Source organism: Neovison vison, chromosome 5, assembly GCF_020171115.1.
Source record: "Neovison vison isolate M4711 chromosome 5, ASM_NN_V1, whole genome shotgun sequence".
Lineage (NCBI taxonomy): Eukaryota > Metazoa > Chordata > Mammalia > Carnivora > Mustelidae > Neogale > Neogale vison.
The window spans coordinates 5,028,365-5,045,764 of record NC_058095.1 but is presented as its reverse complement, the minus strand read 5'-3'; the positions used below and the strand labels follow the sequence as shown (position 1 = coordinate 5,045,764).

The window sequence follows — 17,400 nt, the reverse complement described above, 5'->3', positions numbered from 1 at the left end:
GGCTTTTGGAGAAGGATACCCTCTAGACCCAAACTAGGCTAGACACAAAAACTCTGACATTCTTGAAGGATACGTCTTCAAGGCTTTGAGAATCTGTACATTCGCAAATGGCATCATAATATGTCAATTGCCCTCGTAAAAGACAGCGGGAAAAGGGGCGCCTGGGTGGCTCAGTGGGTTAAAGCTTCTGCCTTCAGCTCAGGTCATGATCCCAGAGTCCTGGGATCGAGCCCCGCGTCAGGCTTTCTGCTCGGCAGGGAGCCTGCTTCCTGGGATTGAGCCCCGCGTCAGGCTTTCTGCTCGGCAGGGAGCCTGCTTCTCCCTCTCTCTCTGCCTGCCTCTCTGCCTATGTGTGATCTCTGCCTGTCAAATAAATAAAATCTTTAAAAAAGAAAAAAAGACAGTGGGAAGTACTGGACAATACCAGCGATCTACTATAACTATTGCTCCGCCTACAAATAAAGCACGAGTCATTTATTAAGTTCACAATATAAAGTTTGTCCCATCATTGGCCCGTTGTTGATGGCAAAAGTATCACTGCCAGGCAAGTGAACCATGTATCCAAAATGTAAACGCATAAACTCCGGGGCCTGGAATTTCCATCGCTGAGGTCTCCTCTATGGACTCTTACAAAGGGCTTCCAGGACATTCGTCCAGTCTGTGGCCCTGCTTATGCAAACAGGTTATCAATAGGGGACTGACAATTGTAGGGGGCACACCCACAGAGTACAATACTCACAATCCGTTAAAAAATGATGAACTATTTCCATTTCTAGTCCAAACGGAATAACAGGAATTGGACTTACCCTCCTCCTGTTTATAGCAACTCAAAACCAAAAACCAAACCAAAACAAAACAAAAAAAATCCTGAACTATGAAATGGGGTTTTCTAGACACTGGATATGAGCTAGTGAAGGCCAGCCATCCCTGAAAGATGTGGAGACAGGTATGGGAGCCCTCGTGTTGCCTCGGCTTACTGCCATTCCAATGGAGTTTCTAGGCTGCCGTCCCAGGAGAGGGATTCCCTGAGTTGAGGAGACAGACCTGAACATTCAGGCAGACTGAGGCAACGAGAGTTCACACGACAGAGTATCAGAAAGAAAGGAGGTGCACAGGGACGTCTGGGTGGCTGTTGGCTGAGAGTTCACGACTCTTGATTTCCGCTCAGGTCATGGTCTCAAGGTCCTGGCGTCAAGCCCCGTGCCGGGCTCCACACTCAGCGGGAAGGGGGAGTCTGCTTGAGGATTCCCTCTCTCTCTCCCTCTTGCCCCTTCCTTGGCTCATGTTCTCTCTCCTAATAAATAAATCTTTAAAAAAAAAAAAAAAGAAAGAAAGGAGATACACATAGAGAGGATTCAGGAGATCTGTAGATGTTCAGCCCAGAAATGACCAGCGTGTGCATGTGAAGAGACTACCCGAGGCTGGGACAAGAGCCATCTGCAAGGCTGGAGGGAACAGTGCCAGGCTCTCACAGGGCTGGGAACCGTGCCTGTTTCTGTCAGCCAGTTTGGAAAAACCTCAGTTCAGGGGACAGTATTGAGAAAGGTGTTGCCTCAGGAGCGGAGAATCATCATTACACTGAACTCTGCTTTCAGAGCCACTAAAAAAACCCCAACAACCACAGGCGCCTGGGTGACTTGGTCGGTGAATCATCTGCCTCTGGCTCAGGTCAGGATCTCAGGGTCCTGGGATTGAGCCCCGCATGGGACTCTGCTTCTCCCTCTGCCCCTCCCCCTGATTGTGCCTCTCCCTCTCTCTCTCTCAAATAAATAAATTAGACTCTTTAAAAAAATCACCCAAACAAAACATACAGTAAAAGAAACAACAAGGGAATTAAAACAGTCCCCTAGAATATACTTATTTAACACGAAAGAGACAAAACTGAGGAACAGAGGAACAGAAAAGACATAAGACCTGTAGAAAACAAAGAGCAAATGGAAGATGTAAACCTACTTTATCACTCCAATCAGAAGACGGAGATTTGCAGAAGGGATTTAAAAGCATGACCCAGGGGGCCCACACTCACTGTGTGCAGCCTTTTCTCTTCGGGCCTGGAAGCCCATGAGACCCTCTCCAGGGACTGGGCAGCCATGGCCAGGGAAGACCTGGTAGCAAGCACCAGCGTGGGTGTCCTGGTGGCAGGAGTGCCGTTGGCTCAGGACATATTCAGCCTAAGAGAAACACGAGGCAGAAACCTAAGATCATTGGGATCCCTATATCCAAGCCCTCCATCTCTGGCTATTGCTTGCTGTCTATGCTGTTGTCCTAGGACGATCAAGAATGTAAGACCCCGGAGTGCCTTTAAGGACAATTGAATAACCAAGAAGTGATGAGTCAAGAACCTGCTGTATGTGTGAAAATGAGGTCAAAATTCCCGGAAAGTTCAGTTCACGTCAAGAACCCCGTAAGAGAAGAAATGACCTGTCGTCTTCTCAAAGAAGGACTTGCCACCCTTCAGATAATAATAGACTTCAGCATGACACTTAAGTATGTTTTCCTGCAAAGGGAAAGGATGCCCAACATGTCGTAATTATCACTGACAATCATAAGCTGGTTACAGATGGAGGCCAGAAAGAGTTACTGCAACTAAAGGACAAAGATCATGCTACTAAAGTTGATCCTGTTCCTACAACAGAAGTACCCTTAGGTGGTAGAACCGTACCCTAACTCACAGGGTTTGCTTGTTGAACAGGCTCTACTGAAAGCTAAACTGAAAGGAATTGTGGCTGGATCTGATGTCTGTTCAAGGAAGGTACTAGAATGTCTTTGATAAGCTCCAAAAACACAGTCTCCCTGTGTTCAAATTTTCAGCTGGTGGGTGATGTACTAGAAGAAGTTCTCCCTCAGCCTGGTGTTGATCATCCAGTTGCCAGAGTCATGACCAACTGCACAGATTTTGATGAAAATGGGGTGTTCAAAGGACTTAAAGGAGAACTAGTTCATGAATTTAACAAACATGGTGGGTCTTTGAGCAACAAAGAACATCTCAAAATCAATTGTTAAGACAGTAACAACACAGTTCTGCTGGGAGACTCCCAAGGAGGCTTGAGAATGGCAGAAAGATGGGCCAGTGTGGAACCCATTCTGGAAACTGGATATCAAATGGAGTAGAAGAGGTTTTAGAAAAGTACATGGATGCTTATGATACTGTTTTTAAAAAGATGAATCATTGGAGGTAGCCAATGCTGACTTACAGAAGATTCTGTAAACAAGCCTTCTTTGAGTCCTCTTTCTTGTGGATACAACTGATAGAACTGTTTATCCATTCATCTTGCTCAAAAACTCTGATTTGTAATATATTCTTGCCCTTGAAATTTTCCTTTGCTTTACCGAATATCTTGACACATTGAACCCGCCAACTGGAAGCTTCTCTTTCTCAATACACCCCTCACCATATTTTTTGACAGATAAAAAACAAGAACAACGAAAAGAACCTTAAGAGCCAAAATTTGAAAGGTAACTCCTCTAACTTTTCCAAAATGCGCTTTGTAGTTTATGTTATTGCAAAGTTTTTTAAAAAGATTTTATTTATTGGGGAGAAGCAGAGGGAGAGGGAGCAGACTCCCCACTGAGCAGAGAACCTGATACAGGGCTCGATCTCAGGACCCTGGAATCATAACTTGAGCCAAAGGCAGAGGCTTAACCCACCGAGCCACCCAGGCACCCTGGAAGATATAATAGTTTTAAAAATATATATGAACCAAGCAACAATGTCCTAACAATCATAAGGAAAACCTGATGGAATTAAAGGGAGAAACAGATAGTTCAACAGTAATAGTTGCAGACTTTAATATCCCACTTTTGATAGGGATAGAACAAAGAAGCAGAAGATCAACGATAAAATAAAAGACGTGAACCACAGACCAACTGGACCAGCAAACTTCTGTAGAACATTCCACCCAACAAGATCTGAATAAACTCTCTTGCATGCACACAGAACATTTTCCACAACAGACCATGTGTTAGGCCACTAGAAAACAAAATGAAACACCAAAGCACAGGAAAAATAAAGATGTTTTCAAACACAAAAATACAGGCTGAAATTCATCAACAGCAAGACTCATACAAGAAATGTTAAGTAAAATCCTTCAGGCAGACAGAAAATGATACCAGATGGAAACCTGACTATACACAAAGGGGTCACAAGCACTGGAACCGTTTTTCTTGACTCAAATCCTTTTGAAAGATAATTGACTGAACAAAACAAGAACAATGTATTGTAGGGTTCATAACAAATGTAAAAGTAAAATGCAGGACAACAATAGTATAAAGCAGGCATTAGCAAACAAGGGCCCATGGGCCAAGTCCAGCCCATCTTCTGTTTCTGTAAATGACTCTTTATTAGGACACAGGCAAACTCATTCATTTATGTATTGTTCATGGTTGCTTTCACACAGTAACAGTAGAGTTGAGCAACTGTGACAAAGACTGCATGACCCACAAAACCTAAAATATTTACTTGGCCCCTTAACAAAAAGTTTGCTGGCCCCAGAAATAAAGTCCCTTGGAAATACTTTATTGTAAAGTCCTTATACTATTTGTGAAGGGGTAGAATATCACTTGAAGGTGAACTGGGATGCGTGAAAGAGGTATAAATCTATAAACTCTAAAGCAACCAGTCAAATAACAAAGATGTTATAGCTAATAAGCCGACAGAGGAGGTTTAAAAACAAAAAACAGGGACGCCTGGGTGGCGCAGTTGGTTGAACGACTGCCTCCGGCTCAGGGTGTGATCCTGGAGTCCCGGGATCGAGTCCCACATCAGGCTCCCAGCTCCATGGGGAGTCTGCTTTGCTCTCTGACCTTCTCCTCGCTCATTCTCTCTCTCACTGTCTCTCTCTCTCAAATAAATAAAAATAAAAAATCTTTAAAAAAAATAAATAAAAATAAAAACAAAAAACACTCAAGTAATACAAAAGAAGTAGAAAAAGAAGGAGAAAGGAACAAAAAGCAGATGAAACAAATAGAATACTAACAGCAGGATGACAGGCTCAGCCCTAATTATATCAATAATCACATTAAATGTAAATGATCAAAACAGACTGATTAAAAAGCAGAGACTGGCAGGGGCACCTCGGTGCCTCAGCTGGTTAAGCATCTGACTTTGGCTCAGGTCATCATCTCAGGGTCCTGGGATCGAGCCCCACGTTGGGCTCCCTGCTCCGTGGGGAGTCCGTTTCTCCCTCTCCCTCTTCTTCTGCACAACCCCTGACTTGTGCTCTTTCTCTCTGTCTCTCTTAGATGAATAAATACATAAAATCTTTTTTTAAAATCAAAAGTTGTCAGAATGGTTAAAGGAGCAAGACCAACCACATACCACTTACAAGAAAAAGACTTCATATAGACAGACACAAGGTAAAACATTAAAGAACAGGAGAACATACACCATGCTCACACTTGAAAAAGAAAAAAAAAGCTGGAATCACTATACTAATTAATATAGATTTCAGAGCTAAGAATATTACTAAGGATGAAAAGGACATTTCTTGGGATATCTGGGTGGGTCAGTCAGTTAAGCCTCTGTCTTCTGCTCAGCTCATGACCCTGGGGTCCTGGGATGGAACTGCACGTCAGGCTCCCTGCTCAGCTGGGAGCCTGCTTCTCCCTCTCCCTCTGCCACTCCCTCTGCTTATGCTCTCTCTCTCTCATCACAAATAAATAACATCTTTTTTTTTTTTTAAGGTCATTTCTTTCTTTTTTTTTTTTTTTAAAGAAGAGAATCCTCTTTATTTTCTCTTCAGATTATTTATTTGACAGAGTAAGAGATCACAAGAAGGCAGAGAGGCAGGCAGAGAGAGAGGGGGAAGCAGGCTCCCTGTTGAGCAGAGATCCTGATGCGGGGCTCGATCCCAGGACCCTGAGATCATGACCTGAGCTGAAGGCAGAGGCTTAACCCACTGAGCCACCCAGGCGCCCCTTTAAGGTCATTTCTTAACATAAGGAGATCAATTCATCAAGAGGGCATAACGTTCCTAAATGTCTCTGCACCTAATAGCAGGGCTTCAAAATATGTGAAGCAACGCCTGATAGACCTACAGGGAGACAGGGACAAAACCACAGCTGGAGTCAGAGGTTTCAATACTTTTCTCTCACTAATTGCCAAGTAAGCAGAAAATCAGCAAGGACACTGTATTCATTTTCTGGAGCTGCGGTAATAGACTGGGTGACTTGAACAACAGAAATGTACCATCTCCCGGCTTTGGAGGCCAGAAGTTCAGGATCCGGGTGTCCGCAGGCTTGGTTCTCTCTCAGGTGGTGAAGGAAAATCTGTCCCATGCTCTCTTCTGGCCTCTGGTGGCCTCAGGCATTCACTATGGCTGTCTTCTCCTGACCATCCATGGATGGATGGCCGTCTTCTCCCTGCATGTATCTTTCTGTCCAAACTCCCCCTTTTATAGACTCACTTATATGGGATCAGGGCCCACCCTAATGACCTCATCTAAACTTGATCGTCTGCAAAGACCCATTTCCAAATAAGGTTGCATTTACAATGGGAGTCAGGACTTCAACACCTTTTGGGAGGGGTGGAGACAGAAACACAGCTTAACCCTAACGGATACAGTAAACTTGAACAACACTAGAACCTACTTGACCTGATGGACATTTATAGGATACTTCCCCTAACAAGAGCAGAAGACACATTGCTCTCAAGTGCACACAAAACATTTACCAAGACAGAACATCTTCTGAGCCATAAGATATAGAGCCATCAATTTAAATGGAGTCAAGTTGTACAATATATTCTCTGACTACGGTGGACTTAAATTAGAAATTAGTGACAGAAAGATCCCTGGAAAATCCCCAAATATTTACAAACAAAATAACAGACTGCTGAATAGATTGTGGATGCGAAAGAAGAAACCAAAAGGGATATAGAAAATGTTCTGAACCACATACCAGAACGTGAGGGACGCTGCTGGAGCAATACTTGGGACATATTTAATATTTATAGCACTAAGTGCTGGTCCCGAAATAGAAAAGCCTCAATGTGCACTTCAGGAAACTAGCAAAACAAGAGCAAATTAAATCCAAAGCAAGCAGAAGAAAGGAAATGATGAAGATCAGAGCAGAAACCAATAGACAGAAAACAGCAAAGAAAATCAATAAAAACAAGGTATTTGAGTACATCCATGTAACTGATAAAGCTCTAAACAGACTGATGAGGAACAAGACAGGAGAGACACAAATTGCCAACACTGGGAATGTCATCAAAGCCACACAAATTAAAACAGGACACCACTACACACCTGTTAGTATGGTCAAAGTCTGGGACACAGATAAGACCAGATGCTGGCAAGGATCTGAGCAGCAGAAACTCTGCTCATTCATTGTTGGTGGGAATGCAAAATGGTGCAGCCACTGTGGAAGACAGTGGCGGTTTCTTCCAAAACGAAACATACTCTTTCCATACACTAGCAATCACAGTCCTTGGTAGTCACCCAAAGGAGCTGAAAATGTTATGTCCACACCGAAACCTGCACACAGATGCCGACAGCAGCCTTATGCATAAATGTCCAAACTCGGAAGCAACCAAGATTTCCTTTAAGTAGATGAACGGATGGACTAACTATGGTCCAGCCCAGGCCACGGAATATTATACAGTGCTAAAAAGTGAGCTGTATTGCGTCATGAAAAGACATGGAGGAAACTTAAATGCACGGTGCTAAGTGAAAGAAGCCATCATACCGTATGATTCCAACTGTACGACATTGTGGAGAAGGCAAAACTGTAAGAGACAAGGAAGGGATGGTGGTTGCGAGTGGGGAGGGAGGAGTGAAGGAGCAGAGCACAGAGGACTTCTAGGGCTGCAAAATTACTGTGTATGGAGCTGTCTTACACCATTACACCATTGTCCAAACCCACAGATTATATAACACCAAGAGTGAACTTGATTAAAACTACGGACTTTGGGGGCGCCTGGGTGGCTCAGTGGGTTAAAGCCTCTGCCTTCGGCTTGGGTCATGATCTCAGGGTCCTGGGATCGAGTCCCACATCGGGCTCTCTGCTCAGCGAGGGGCCTGCTTCCCCCTCTCTCTCTGCCTGCCTCTCTACCTACTTGTGATCTCTCTCTCTGTGTCTAATAAATAAATAACATCTTTAAAAAAAAAAAAAACCAAAACTATGGACTTTGAGTGACATCATGTGTCCACGTGGGTTCACCAGCTGAAACCATGTACTACTCTGGTGGGGTCCTCGTTTGCGGGGAAGGTTATGTGTGTGTGTATGGGCTGAAGGTATAAGGGAAACCTCTATACCTTTGACTCAATGTCTTTAAATGTATTTTTAATTTTTTTAAGATTTTATTTATTTGAAAGAGAACAAGCAGGGGCAGGGGCAGAGGGAGAAGCAGATTCCCTGCTGAGCAGAGAGCCCCAACACGGGGCTGGATCCCAGGACCCTCCCATCGTGACCTGAGCTGAAGGCAGATGCTCAACCTACTGAGCCACCCAGGTATCCCTTTAAATTATCTGTCTATGTCTCTCTCTATTTATAGCAAGCTCCATGCCCAGGGTGAGGCTCGAACTTACAACCCTGTGATCAGTTGTCACTGCTCCACCGACTAGGCACTCCTATTCCTTCCACTAGGTTTTGTTGTGAGCCTATAACTCTAAAAACAGAATCTATTTCTTTTAAAAGTCCATTTTTAAGTGTGTGTGCAGGGGGAGATGTGTCTCCATGAGCCGCAGCCAGCAGTCTCCCCACTACCCTCTTTGAGCGGCTCACCAGCGGCCGTGCTGCGATCCCCATCACCATCCTCTTTCAGTCAGGACCCGCCTCCAATGATTATAATCTTTTTTTTCCCCTTGATTTTTTTTAACATAATCTCTACCCTCAACATGGGACTCCAACTCACAACCCCAAGATCTAAGAGTTGTATGCTCTACCGACTGAGCCAGCCTGGCACAACCCTGCCCACCCCCGATGCTTCTAATCTTAAATGTTGCCTGCAACTTGCTCCCCATCTGTTGGCCCGGCTCTGTAAAGCCACGAACACACGACTGCTGGCCAGGGACTCTGGCCAGGGGGAAGCACCCCAGGGTGAGCGCGTACTCCCCGGACACCGGAAGACCTCAAAATCTCAGCAAAGCAATTTCTTGCTACTTGCAAAGAAACCACAAGATCCCAGGAAGCAGGAGAGATTCACAGCCTCTTTGGACCTCACCCAGCCCCGGCCTACCCAGCTTGGGGGCACAGTACTTCCCTCTGAGGTCCAGAGCTGCCTCCCTGGTAAGACATGATGGCCCAGCTCTGCAACTCCTCGATGCTGCCCCAAAACCACAGACCAAAAATACACTAGTCCAGGGTCCTAGACTCATTTTCTACTGCTATAGAACATGTTACCAGGAAAGCAGACGTCGATAGCCACACGAGCTTATGATCTCAGTTTCCGTGGGTCATGAGTCTGGCCATGTTTTATCTGGATTCGCTCTCAGGGCCTCAGCCTGCAATCCAGGCCAGGCTGCGGCCTTCTCTGAGGCTCAGGGTTGTTGCCAGAACTCAGCTCCTCTTGGCTGGAGTTATTGGCTCCTACAGGCTACTCTCAATCCCAGCCACGCGGCTCCTTCCATGGGGGCGATCCTCTGGTTTCACTTTCTCGAGGAGGGCTCGCCTGATTAGGTCAGGACCACTTGATCCCTCCTGTGATTAAACTCAAAGTCAGTTTATTAGTGATCTTGTTACAGGAGAGATGTCCCCCTCCCCAGCCCCCATGCCGTATCTGCAGGTTCTGCTCACACCTGAGGGGATTCTTGGTGTGCACAGCAGAGGGTAGGAATCCTGGCAACCATCCTAGGGCTCCGCCTATCATGCAGAAAGGCCTACAGGACTGAAAACCAATCACTGCAAACAACTGCCACCAAAAAAAGAAAGGAAGGAAACTGACACTGGGCAAAGATTCTGAAAGCAAGTCCTGAAAAAGACCCTCCAGAGGCGAGTGCTGCGGTTATTGTGTCCAGGTTATTGCCCAGCGCTCAGACCCAAGAGCAGCACAAAGTGGAAGGAGTTCTGCTAAACCGCCCAGCCTAGCCAATCATCCACGAACCGCCCCAAGAGGAAGCAGGGGGCTGTACTGTCATGTTCCAGATGGCTGCCGGGACAAATTACCCCACAGCTCAGCGACTTCCACCAACACGAATCTGTTACGGTAACAGTTCAAAAGGTCAGAATTCCAGAGCCAGTGGCTCTGGGCTGAGGTCAAGGTGACGGGCAGCACTGGCGCTGCAAGCTCTTGGCACAACCCGCTTCCACGTCTCCTGCAGCTTCTTAAGGGTGGCCGGGATTCCATCCATGACTCATGAACACTTCGCTCCTGTCTCTGCTTCTGCAGCTGTATCGCCTCCCCCTTTTCTGTGGTAGAACCTTCTGCCTCCCTCTCACCGGTATCTTTGTGATCGATGGGTTCATTTTGAGGCAAAATACGGTTAAGTCCCTCCTTTCTCGCGACCCTTGTTAGGTTGTCATCTGAACGGTGAGGTTGTATGATGAGCTCTTCTCTACGCCCGATGGACCCCACACTCCTTCCTGAGCCGGAACGTTCTGTCCTTCCTGCCTTCACAGGATCCCCCCTCAGGTATGGAACCTGCTATTTCCATGACTCCAAGATGTCCTAAAACGTTTATTTCTATTTCCCTGGGGATGTGCCATGGCGGGGGCAGGTAGTTGGAAGTGGGGTGAATCCTGTGCAGCCCCTTCCTAACTCGCTCCACTGTTTTTCAGGTTCTGAAGCCCAAGATATCTAAATGGCGATCACAACGGAACAGGGGGAATCACCTGCCCTCGATGGAATCCTGAAACGAAGTTTTAATTTTGGCTTTCTACGTTATAAAGTAGAGGCCACAAAGCTTCGAAGAGAAAATGCCCTTTAGCTCAGACTTGCTATTTCCATGCAAGAACGTCTGTGCTCAAGGTCTGCGGACCTGATGTAATGGGTCACTGGAAGGTTCTCCTGTTGTTACGCCCATGGCCACGGCTCTCTCGGGAGACTCGGCTGCGTCTTGATGACAGCAAAGTGAAGAAGCGTCTTCCTCCCTTAAGCAAGCTCTGATTAGCACGACAGGGCTGGCTCTTCCTTGGTGACCTGATCACCACAGGTGACCACAGGGTATGGCTCTTCCTGGTTCTTTCCGACCATTAGAGGTACTACGAGGAGCAGCAGGAGGCCAGACAGGAGGGGGAGGCGGGGAAGCATCCCGGTCATCCTCCCTTGATCTGGCGAAACTGCAGAGAAGGCCCTGCTGCCCATCGGAATACACGCTTGGAAAAAGCACTGGTCCGTGTTCCTCACGTTCACTCACGTCCTGGGACGGGCGACTTCCACCGCTGTTCCTGTCTGAGCCCCTGAAACTGCAGCCTTCCTCCTCCAGGGGGGAAATACAACAGCCTCCTCGTGTCTGTCGTTCCAGAGATGGGATTTACTCCTCCCGGCTCATCGCCCCTGTACTCAGCATGCTGGCTTCCCGCTCGACCCTCCCCTCACGATGCGGGCAGATGGTGAGCCTGCCGTGCCTGAGAGCCGCTGCCCCTCTCCCAGAGCACACTGTGGACCTGAAAAACGCTGACCTTCAATATCCTAATCTCGTCCCTTGTGTTAAAGGTTCCCACCAGCAGCCCAAGCAACACTGGTCTCCAGCGTTTTTGTTGTGTTTTCTCAGCTCCAGACGGGGACGTTCTCTCCTGCGCTTGTGATGCTCTGTACAAGGGCTGAACGTGTTCTGTTGCTTCTCAAAAATCTTTTAATATTTATATTTATTCTTCCTTGCTCCTGGGGCTACTGACAAGCATGAGCAACTGTCAAAACAGACACTGTCTTACCTCTGGACAAGCGGGAGTGTGTAAAGGGGCTTCTGTCGTGCTCATATCTAGGTGTGGCAGGTGTCCTGCTCGCACCCGAAAAAAATGTGTCATTCACTCAAAACAGGATACTGCTATGTTTCAAGAGCTTTGGCTTTAAAAAAAAAAAAAAAAGCGAAAGCAGAGCCAAACTTTTCTAGGCCATTCCTTTTGCTAGGAGGGTCCTCTTCCAAGACCTTCTGCTGCTGCTTTCCTCTGAAGATGCCCCCCCCCATTCAAAAAGCAATCACAGGGTGTCTTGTGTACCCCTGTACTATTTGACATGCCCCAGATGGCCACTTGGTGGCGCCAAAAGGTCCACTCTCTTCCCCCTGTTGAGGTGGGTACTGACATAGGGAACTTTTCTGAGTAAGAGGAGGGGCACGAAGCCAGAAGGAGAATACCCAGACCAGAAGGGCAGCTGATCCTTGCCTCGATGGCCATTTGATAACTGCCATTTTATTCAGATGGAGAAAGGGTGGGGATAGAGAAATGATTTGAGGGGCACCTGGGTGGCTCCGTAGGCTAAGGATCTGCCTTTGGTTCAGGTCATGATCCCGAGGGCCCTGAGATTGAGCCCTGCATCTCACTCCTTTTTCAGCAGGGAGTCGGCTTCTCCCTGCCCCTCCCCCTGCTCCTGCTTGTATTCTCTCTTTCACTCTCCCTCCCTCTCACTCTCGAATACATAAATAAAATCTTACAAAATAAATAAATAAAAATGATTTAATTATCCTGGGCACTGCCTGGGGATGGACAGACGCATGCACACATTTGTGTGTCAAAGTCATCGCCACAGGGCCCCTACAGACATTTTATTTCCAAAGTCGGTCATCTTTGTCCACTAAGCATGAAGGGACTCAGGCATTTCAGACCAGGCTGTAAAGGAACTTTGAAAAGCTATAAAAGCAAATCAAAACTACAGTCAGGTGCCATTCTTCCATCCAACTGGAAAAAACTGGGTACAGACAGTGCTGGTGGGGACTCGAGAACCGAGCTCTCTCCCACGTTGAAGGGAGGATCTAAACTGGAGCCCTATCTGTGGAGGAGAGTTTGGCAAAAGGAGCCAAATCACAAACCTACATTCCATTTCTTAGGAATGCACCCTACCTACGAATGTCTGCACATGTGAAGGTTACACGGGAGCATGGTTTTTCCTAAAACTGAAAAAAAACACTTAAATAATAGGAAGCATGAAATCAGGAACATCCACATAATGGAACACTGTGCAGTAGCAAAGAGGGAGAGGTCCAAGGAAGCCCCACCCAAAACCAGGGCCCAGGTCCCCAATTTGTTCACCCCTAGTGAGGCCCTCCAGCCGTCAGTAATGGCTTGTTCCAGCTCCTCCCAGGTGACCATGGTGACTTCTTCTCCAACAGGCATCAAACTCATCTTCCGGCCCACGAGGTCCTGACGGTGACAGACAACATGCAGGCAGACAGACACACAAACACCCCAAGTTTAATCCCAGAAAGCTTTAGGAACAGAACTCAGCTAACAGAATCCACAGCCCTAGTCCCGAGGCAACATCACTGTCCTTCAAGTGACCAGTGAGTCCTGGGCAGCCAGTTTCCTGACCCCTGAGGACCTCTGGGGGAACCATAGGCTGGGATGGGAAGGATTTCCCCCCTATCCAGGGGCAGCGCCCACAGAGGCAGAGGGCCTCATCCTACTTCAGAGGGACACAGACATCTGGGGTGGGAGCCTGGACATCCTCCCCTACTCCCCCTTGAGGACCCTTTGTCACAGAACTCGCCCATATTACCAGGAATTCATCCCGTTCTCTGACTATCTTCTCTAGAGCATCGATTCGCTGGAAGGCTGTCTGGAAGAAGAGTTCGGAGGTGGAGGATCAAATCAGCCCCTCCTGTGGACCCTACACGCACGCATGCGCACACCCACGCACATGCACGCACACGTGCATAGATACGCATGCGCACACACGCCCTTACGCCCACGCATGCGCACACACGCACATGCGCACCCGCGTACATGCGCTCCTAGAAAAGAAAGGAGCTGTGTGGATCTTACAGGAGCTGGGGGTAGAGACAGGACCACTGAGTCAGCTAAATCGTTTTCTTTCCAGCCAACAAGAGGTGTGGCGGTCCTGGGGGACTCTGTGCCAACAGCAAATGCAAGCACAGGGGTGGGAAACTTTGGTCCTGGGATTCACTTCTCTCCTCGAACAGAACATTCCCGCACGGCAGAATGATGCTGACTTGCCCCGCCAGGACAAAAACGACCCGGCGCTTCAAGGTGTCCGAATGGCTGTGTGGTTTGAAGAGAAAAGCGTCCCCAAGGAACCGAATCAAATTGCTAAAACGTGTTGTTGAACAGAACAACAAAACAACAAAAAGTTGTTCTGTATGACACTTGCAAAGCTCCAGAATGTAGGAATCTAAAGGTGAAACAAGGCTTTGGTCTGAAAAAACCATCTAAAAGCCCCCAAACACCACATTTCAAAAAGAAAAGCTTTCCAGAGCAACGGAGAGTCCCGCTTGGGCCTCAGGCCTGGGATGAGGGGCAGAATGGGGTCAGGGGCCCCGAGGCCTCCCTGATCCTCTCCCTGGGCTTCTTCTAACTGCTCCTCCTCCTCCTTCCAGCGCTAAGCCCCTGGGCGGCTTCCGGAGGGCCTGAAATAGCAGCACTGCCTAGTACTTTGGGCCCCTACTGTCCATCTGAGGAGAGTTCTAGATCTTTCTCCGAGAGAAAAAGATCCGAGTGAAGGTGTGGCTGCCGAGCACCTCCTGGTGCTCTCTCCATCCCAGCCCGCCCTCCTGGGCTCTGCTCCGTCTTTCAACACCCACCACCTCACTTCTTTATTCTTGTTTAGAGGAAATCCGCTCGAAGAATATTACCAGAAGTTGTCAGCTCCCCATCATGCCCCCATCCCCGACCCGGTTCTGATCCCTGGGGGTCTGAGAAGGGGCAATGGAGTGGTGAGGACAGGGCCTACATGGGAAGGGGCGACTCCGCGATCCTCGAGGGGGGGGTCCCCGCCGTCCTCACCGCTGGGAGCTCCTGTGCCTTTTCCTGGGCTTCTTTGAGGGTTTTCACGTCCTCCACGACGTCGCGCAGCAGCTCCATGGCCTGCAAGGTGGGGACACGGCGGTTGGGAGGACCGCCCCACCGCCCGCACCTCCCTTCCAGTCCGGGAGCCCGTGGTCGGCTCCGCCCCCCAGCCCCGCCCCGCCCTCACCTGGGAGACCTGGGAGATGGTGGCCCGCTCGCCCTTCGCGGTTTTCAACGACCCTGCTCGTGCCCTGGCCGGCGTCAGCTTGGCGGTCTCCTCCTCCAGCCAGTCCCGGGCGTCCAGCTCGCTGATGGGAGCCGTAAGGTGCTGCACGTGGCTCACGATGCCCTGCACCTGGCTCGTGACGGTCTTGAGCTTCCTGCTGAGGTCCTGGACCTGCCCGCCCAGGCCCTTCACCTGGCTCTCGAGTGTCGCCGCGGCCGTCGGTGGCTTGGTCAGGCTGCCGCGCGGCTTCTCTCTGGACGCAGCCAGCTGCGGGGCGCTGAGCGCGGCCTGCGGGATCTCCAAGGTGCGGCTTGTCTCTGGCGACGGCAACGGCGACTGGAAGTCGATGCGCACCTCCTGCAGGTTGAGGCTCCGGAGCATGGCCACGATGAGCGTGTGCAGGGCCGTGAAGTTGACGGCGCCCACCTCCGGGGTGCCGATGGCCAAGTCCGCCAGCTCCCGAAGGGAGACCGTGGTGGTGGCCGCCGTCGTGGGCGGCATCGTGCGCCCTCTCAGCAGCGGTCCGCGCCCTCGGCTGGCCAGGCGGCCATGTCCCCCTCACTGCCCACTGCGCCCCCGGGCGCTGTCCAGGGCATCAGTCACTGGAGGACGGAGGCGAAGCGCATGGCCGCCCGGCTTCTCACCCTCCGCTCCTGGGGACCCGCGCCCTCCTCCCCAGTGGGGTCCGGACAGCTGCCAACCCTCCGCCGTCCAGTTGTCCGCTCTCCGAGCTACACCCTCCCCTTGCGCCGGCTGCGGCCAGCGGACGTTTGGAACCGAACGGACGGCCCCGTCACTGCCCCGTCGTGCGGGGTCCCGCGCACGCGAGGGTTCTGGCACCGTCCAGCGGGCACCCCGCTGTGCGGGACTGGCCCATATGCGAAGTCACACACCCCCTCCCAACTTGCAAGGGGATCCTATCTTATCCAGGTCTGGGGAAGCCTGGGGCATACCCCAAGGCACCACTAACTGTTACTTTAAGTAAACGTTCCCAAAGGGGCTATGGGGCTGTGTCAAGGCACTGCTATGGGCAGTGTTCCTGCTGTGGAAGGAGGGGTCCTGTGGCTCCATCTAGGTTGCAGCCCTCACTTAACCTAGGAATGCCTCCCATGCACTCAGCCATTAAGAACTGACAGATTTAAGAGCCACCATGTGTGTCCTTAGCTCATTCCTTACTCAGGGCAGAGGCACATGTCTTAAGGGCTGCAGTCCTGAGACCTTGGCTTTTGGGGGACAGCTCCCATCTCGTTTTGCTTCATCAGAAAGGAGGGTAACTTGGAAAAGAACACTCACCGTCCCGGCAGCTCCAATCAGCCACCACACGACAGACCTTCACTGAGCCGCCCTGGCCTAGTTTATCTCGAAACAGACTCATCTGGTCAAGTGCCAGCATTTCAGCTCATCACAAGCCAGGATGAGACAGGACTAGAGGAATTTGGTGCTCTCAGCAACTGGGGCCTGACTTCCTCACACCAGGTTTTTCCAGAAAATGTAAAATGTCAGTGTGTTCAGGAAAGCTAAGGAAAACCTGAGCAAAAGTCTGTACCATGGACTCCTATTTCAACTACTTCTCGAATTCAAATTTTTAGTCTGAGCTGGTAAAATGTAACTGAAATCTTTCATGCCCCTCATCCCCGTGTTGCCTGGGAGTGGAGTTAAATATCAGTCTAGAACCTAGAGGAAGGTTAACACCCGAGATTTTTTGGTTCACCGTCATAGCCCCAGCACCTGACACTCAGTCGGGGCCCTCATGTTTCCTGAAACCATCAAAAGAACAAATTCGTGGCAGCTTTGTGCACTTATGTTTTCACCCTATAAAACAGAAGGCTGGGTCACCAAATTAAAGTCTTGTGATGGGGCTTCCCCTGTCCTAGAGGGTGTGGAATGTGAGCTTCTCGATTCTAAGCTCAGTGACTTTCCAGAAGGATGTTAGCCCTGCTACCACTGGCCAGAATCCCGACTCCCTGAGTCCTCATGATTTCATCTGCATATCCCTGAGACTTGGCATCATACCAGACACAGGTTAGGACCCACTAAATGCCCATGGAAGGGGTGTATATGAATATATTCTAATTCTAATCCCAGGGAATATATTCTATGAAGTAAGTACAAATAAACACCTCTGTTCTTATAGACACAGGAAAATAAACATTAATTGGATGTATAAATGGAATTTTGGTCGAAAAGGACCTCCCTCAATTGTCAGTTCCAAACCTCCCTTTTTAGATCTGATGAGAGACCCAGAAAGGACTAGTCATCTGCAGGGCCTTACAAATAAGAACCAGGTCTCCTGAGTAACAGTCCACAGCTCCGCCTCCCCCACCATGCTGCTATCT

At 49.1% G+C, this 17,400-nt stretch overlaps 1 protein-coding gene and 1 pseudogene across 1 annotated transcript in view; one reads left to right on the top strand and one right to left on the bottom strand.

Annotated features, from left to right (window-relative positions):
- The window catches only part of QRICH2 (glutamine rich 2), a 33,406-nt gene extending 17,841 nt beyond the window's left edge, over positions 1 to 15,565 (bottom strand). Inside the window, exons 1-3 of the mRNA XM_044250203.1 lie at positions 15,035 to 15,565; positions 13,592 to 13,651; positions 13,126 to 13,236 (exon numbers count right to left, since the gene is read on the bottom strand). Of these exons, the coding sequence (XP_044106138.1) occupies positions 13,126 to 13,236; positions 13,592 to 13,651; positions 15,035 to 15,565 (702 nt within the window). The remainder of the gene's footprint in view (positions 1 to 13,125; positions 13,237 to 13,591; positions 13,652 to 15,034) is intronic.
- Positions 2,333 to 3,208, top strand: LOC122905960 (annotated as a pseudogene).
- Positions 15,566 to 17,400: the final 1,835 nt, after the last annotated feature.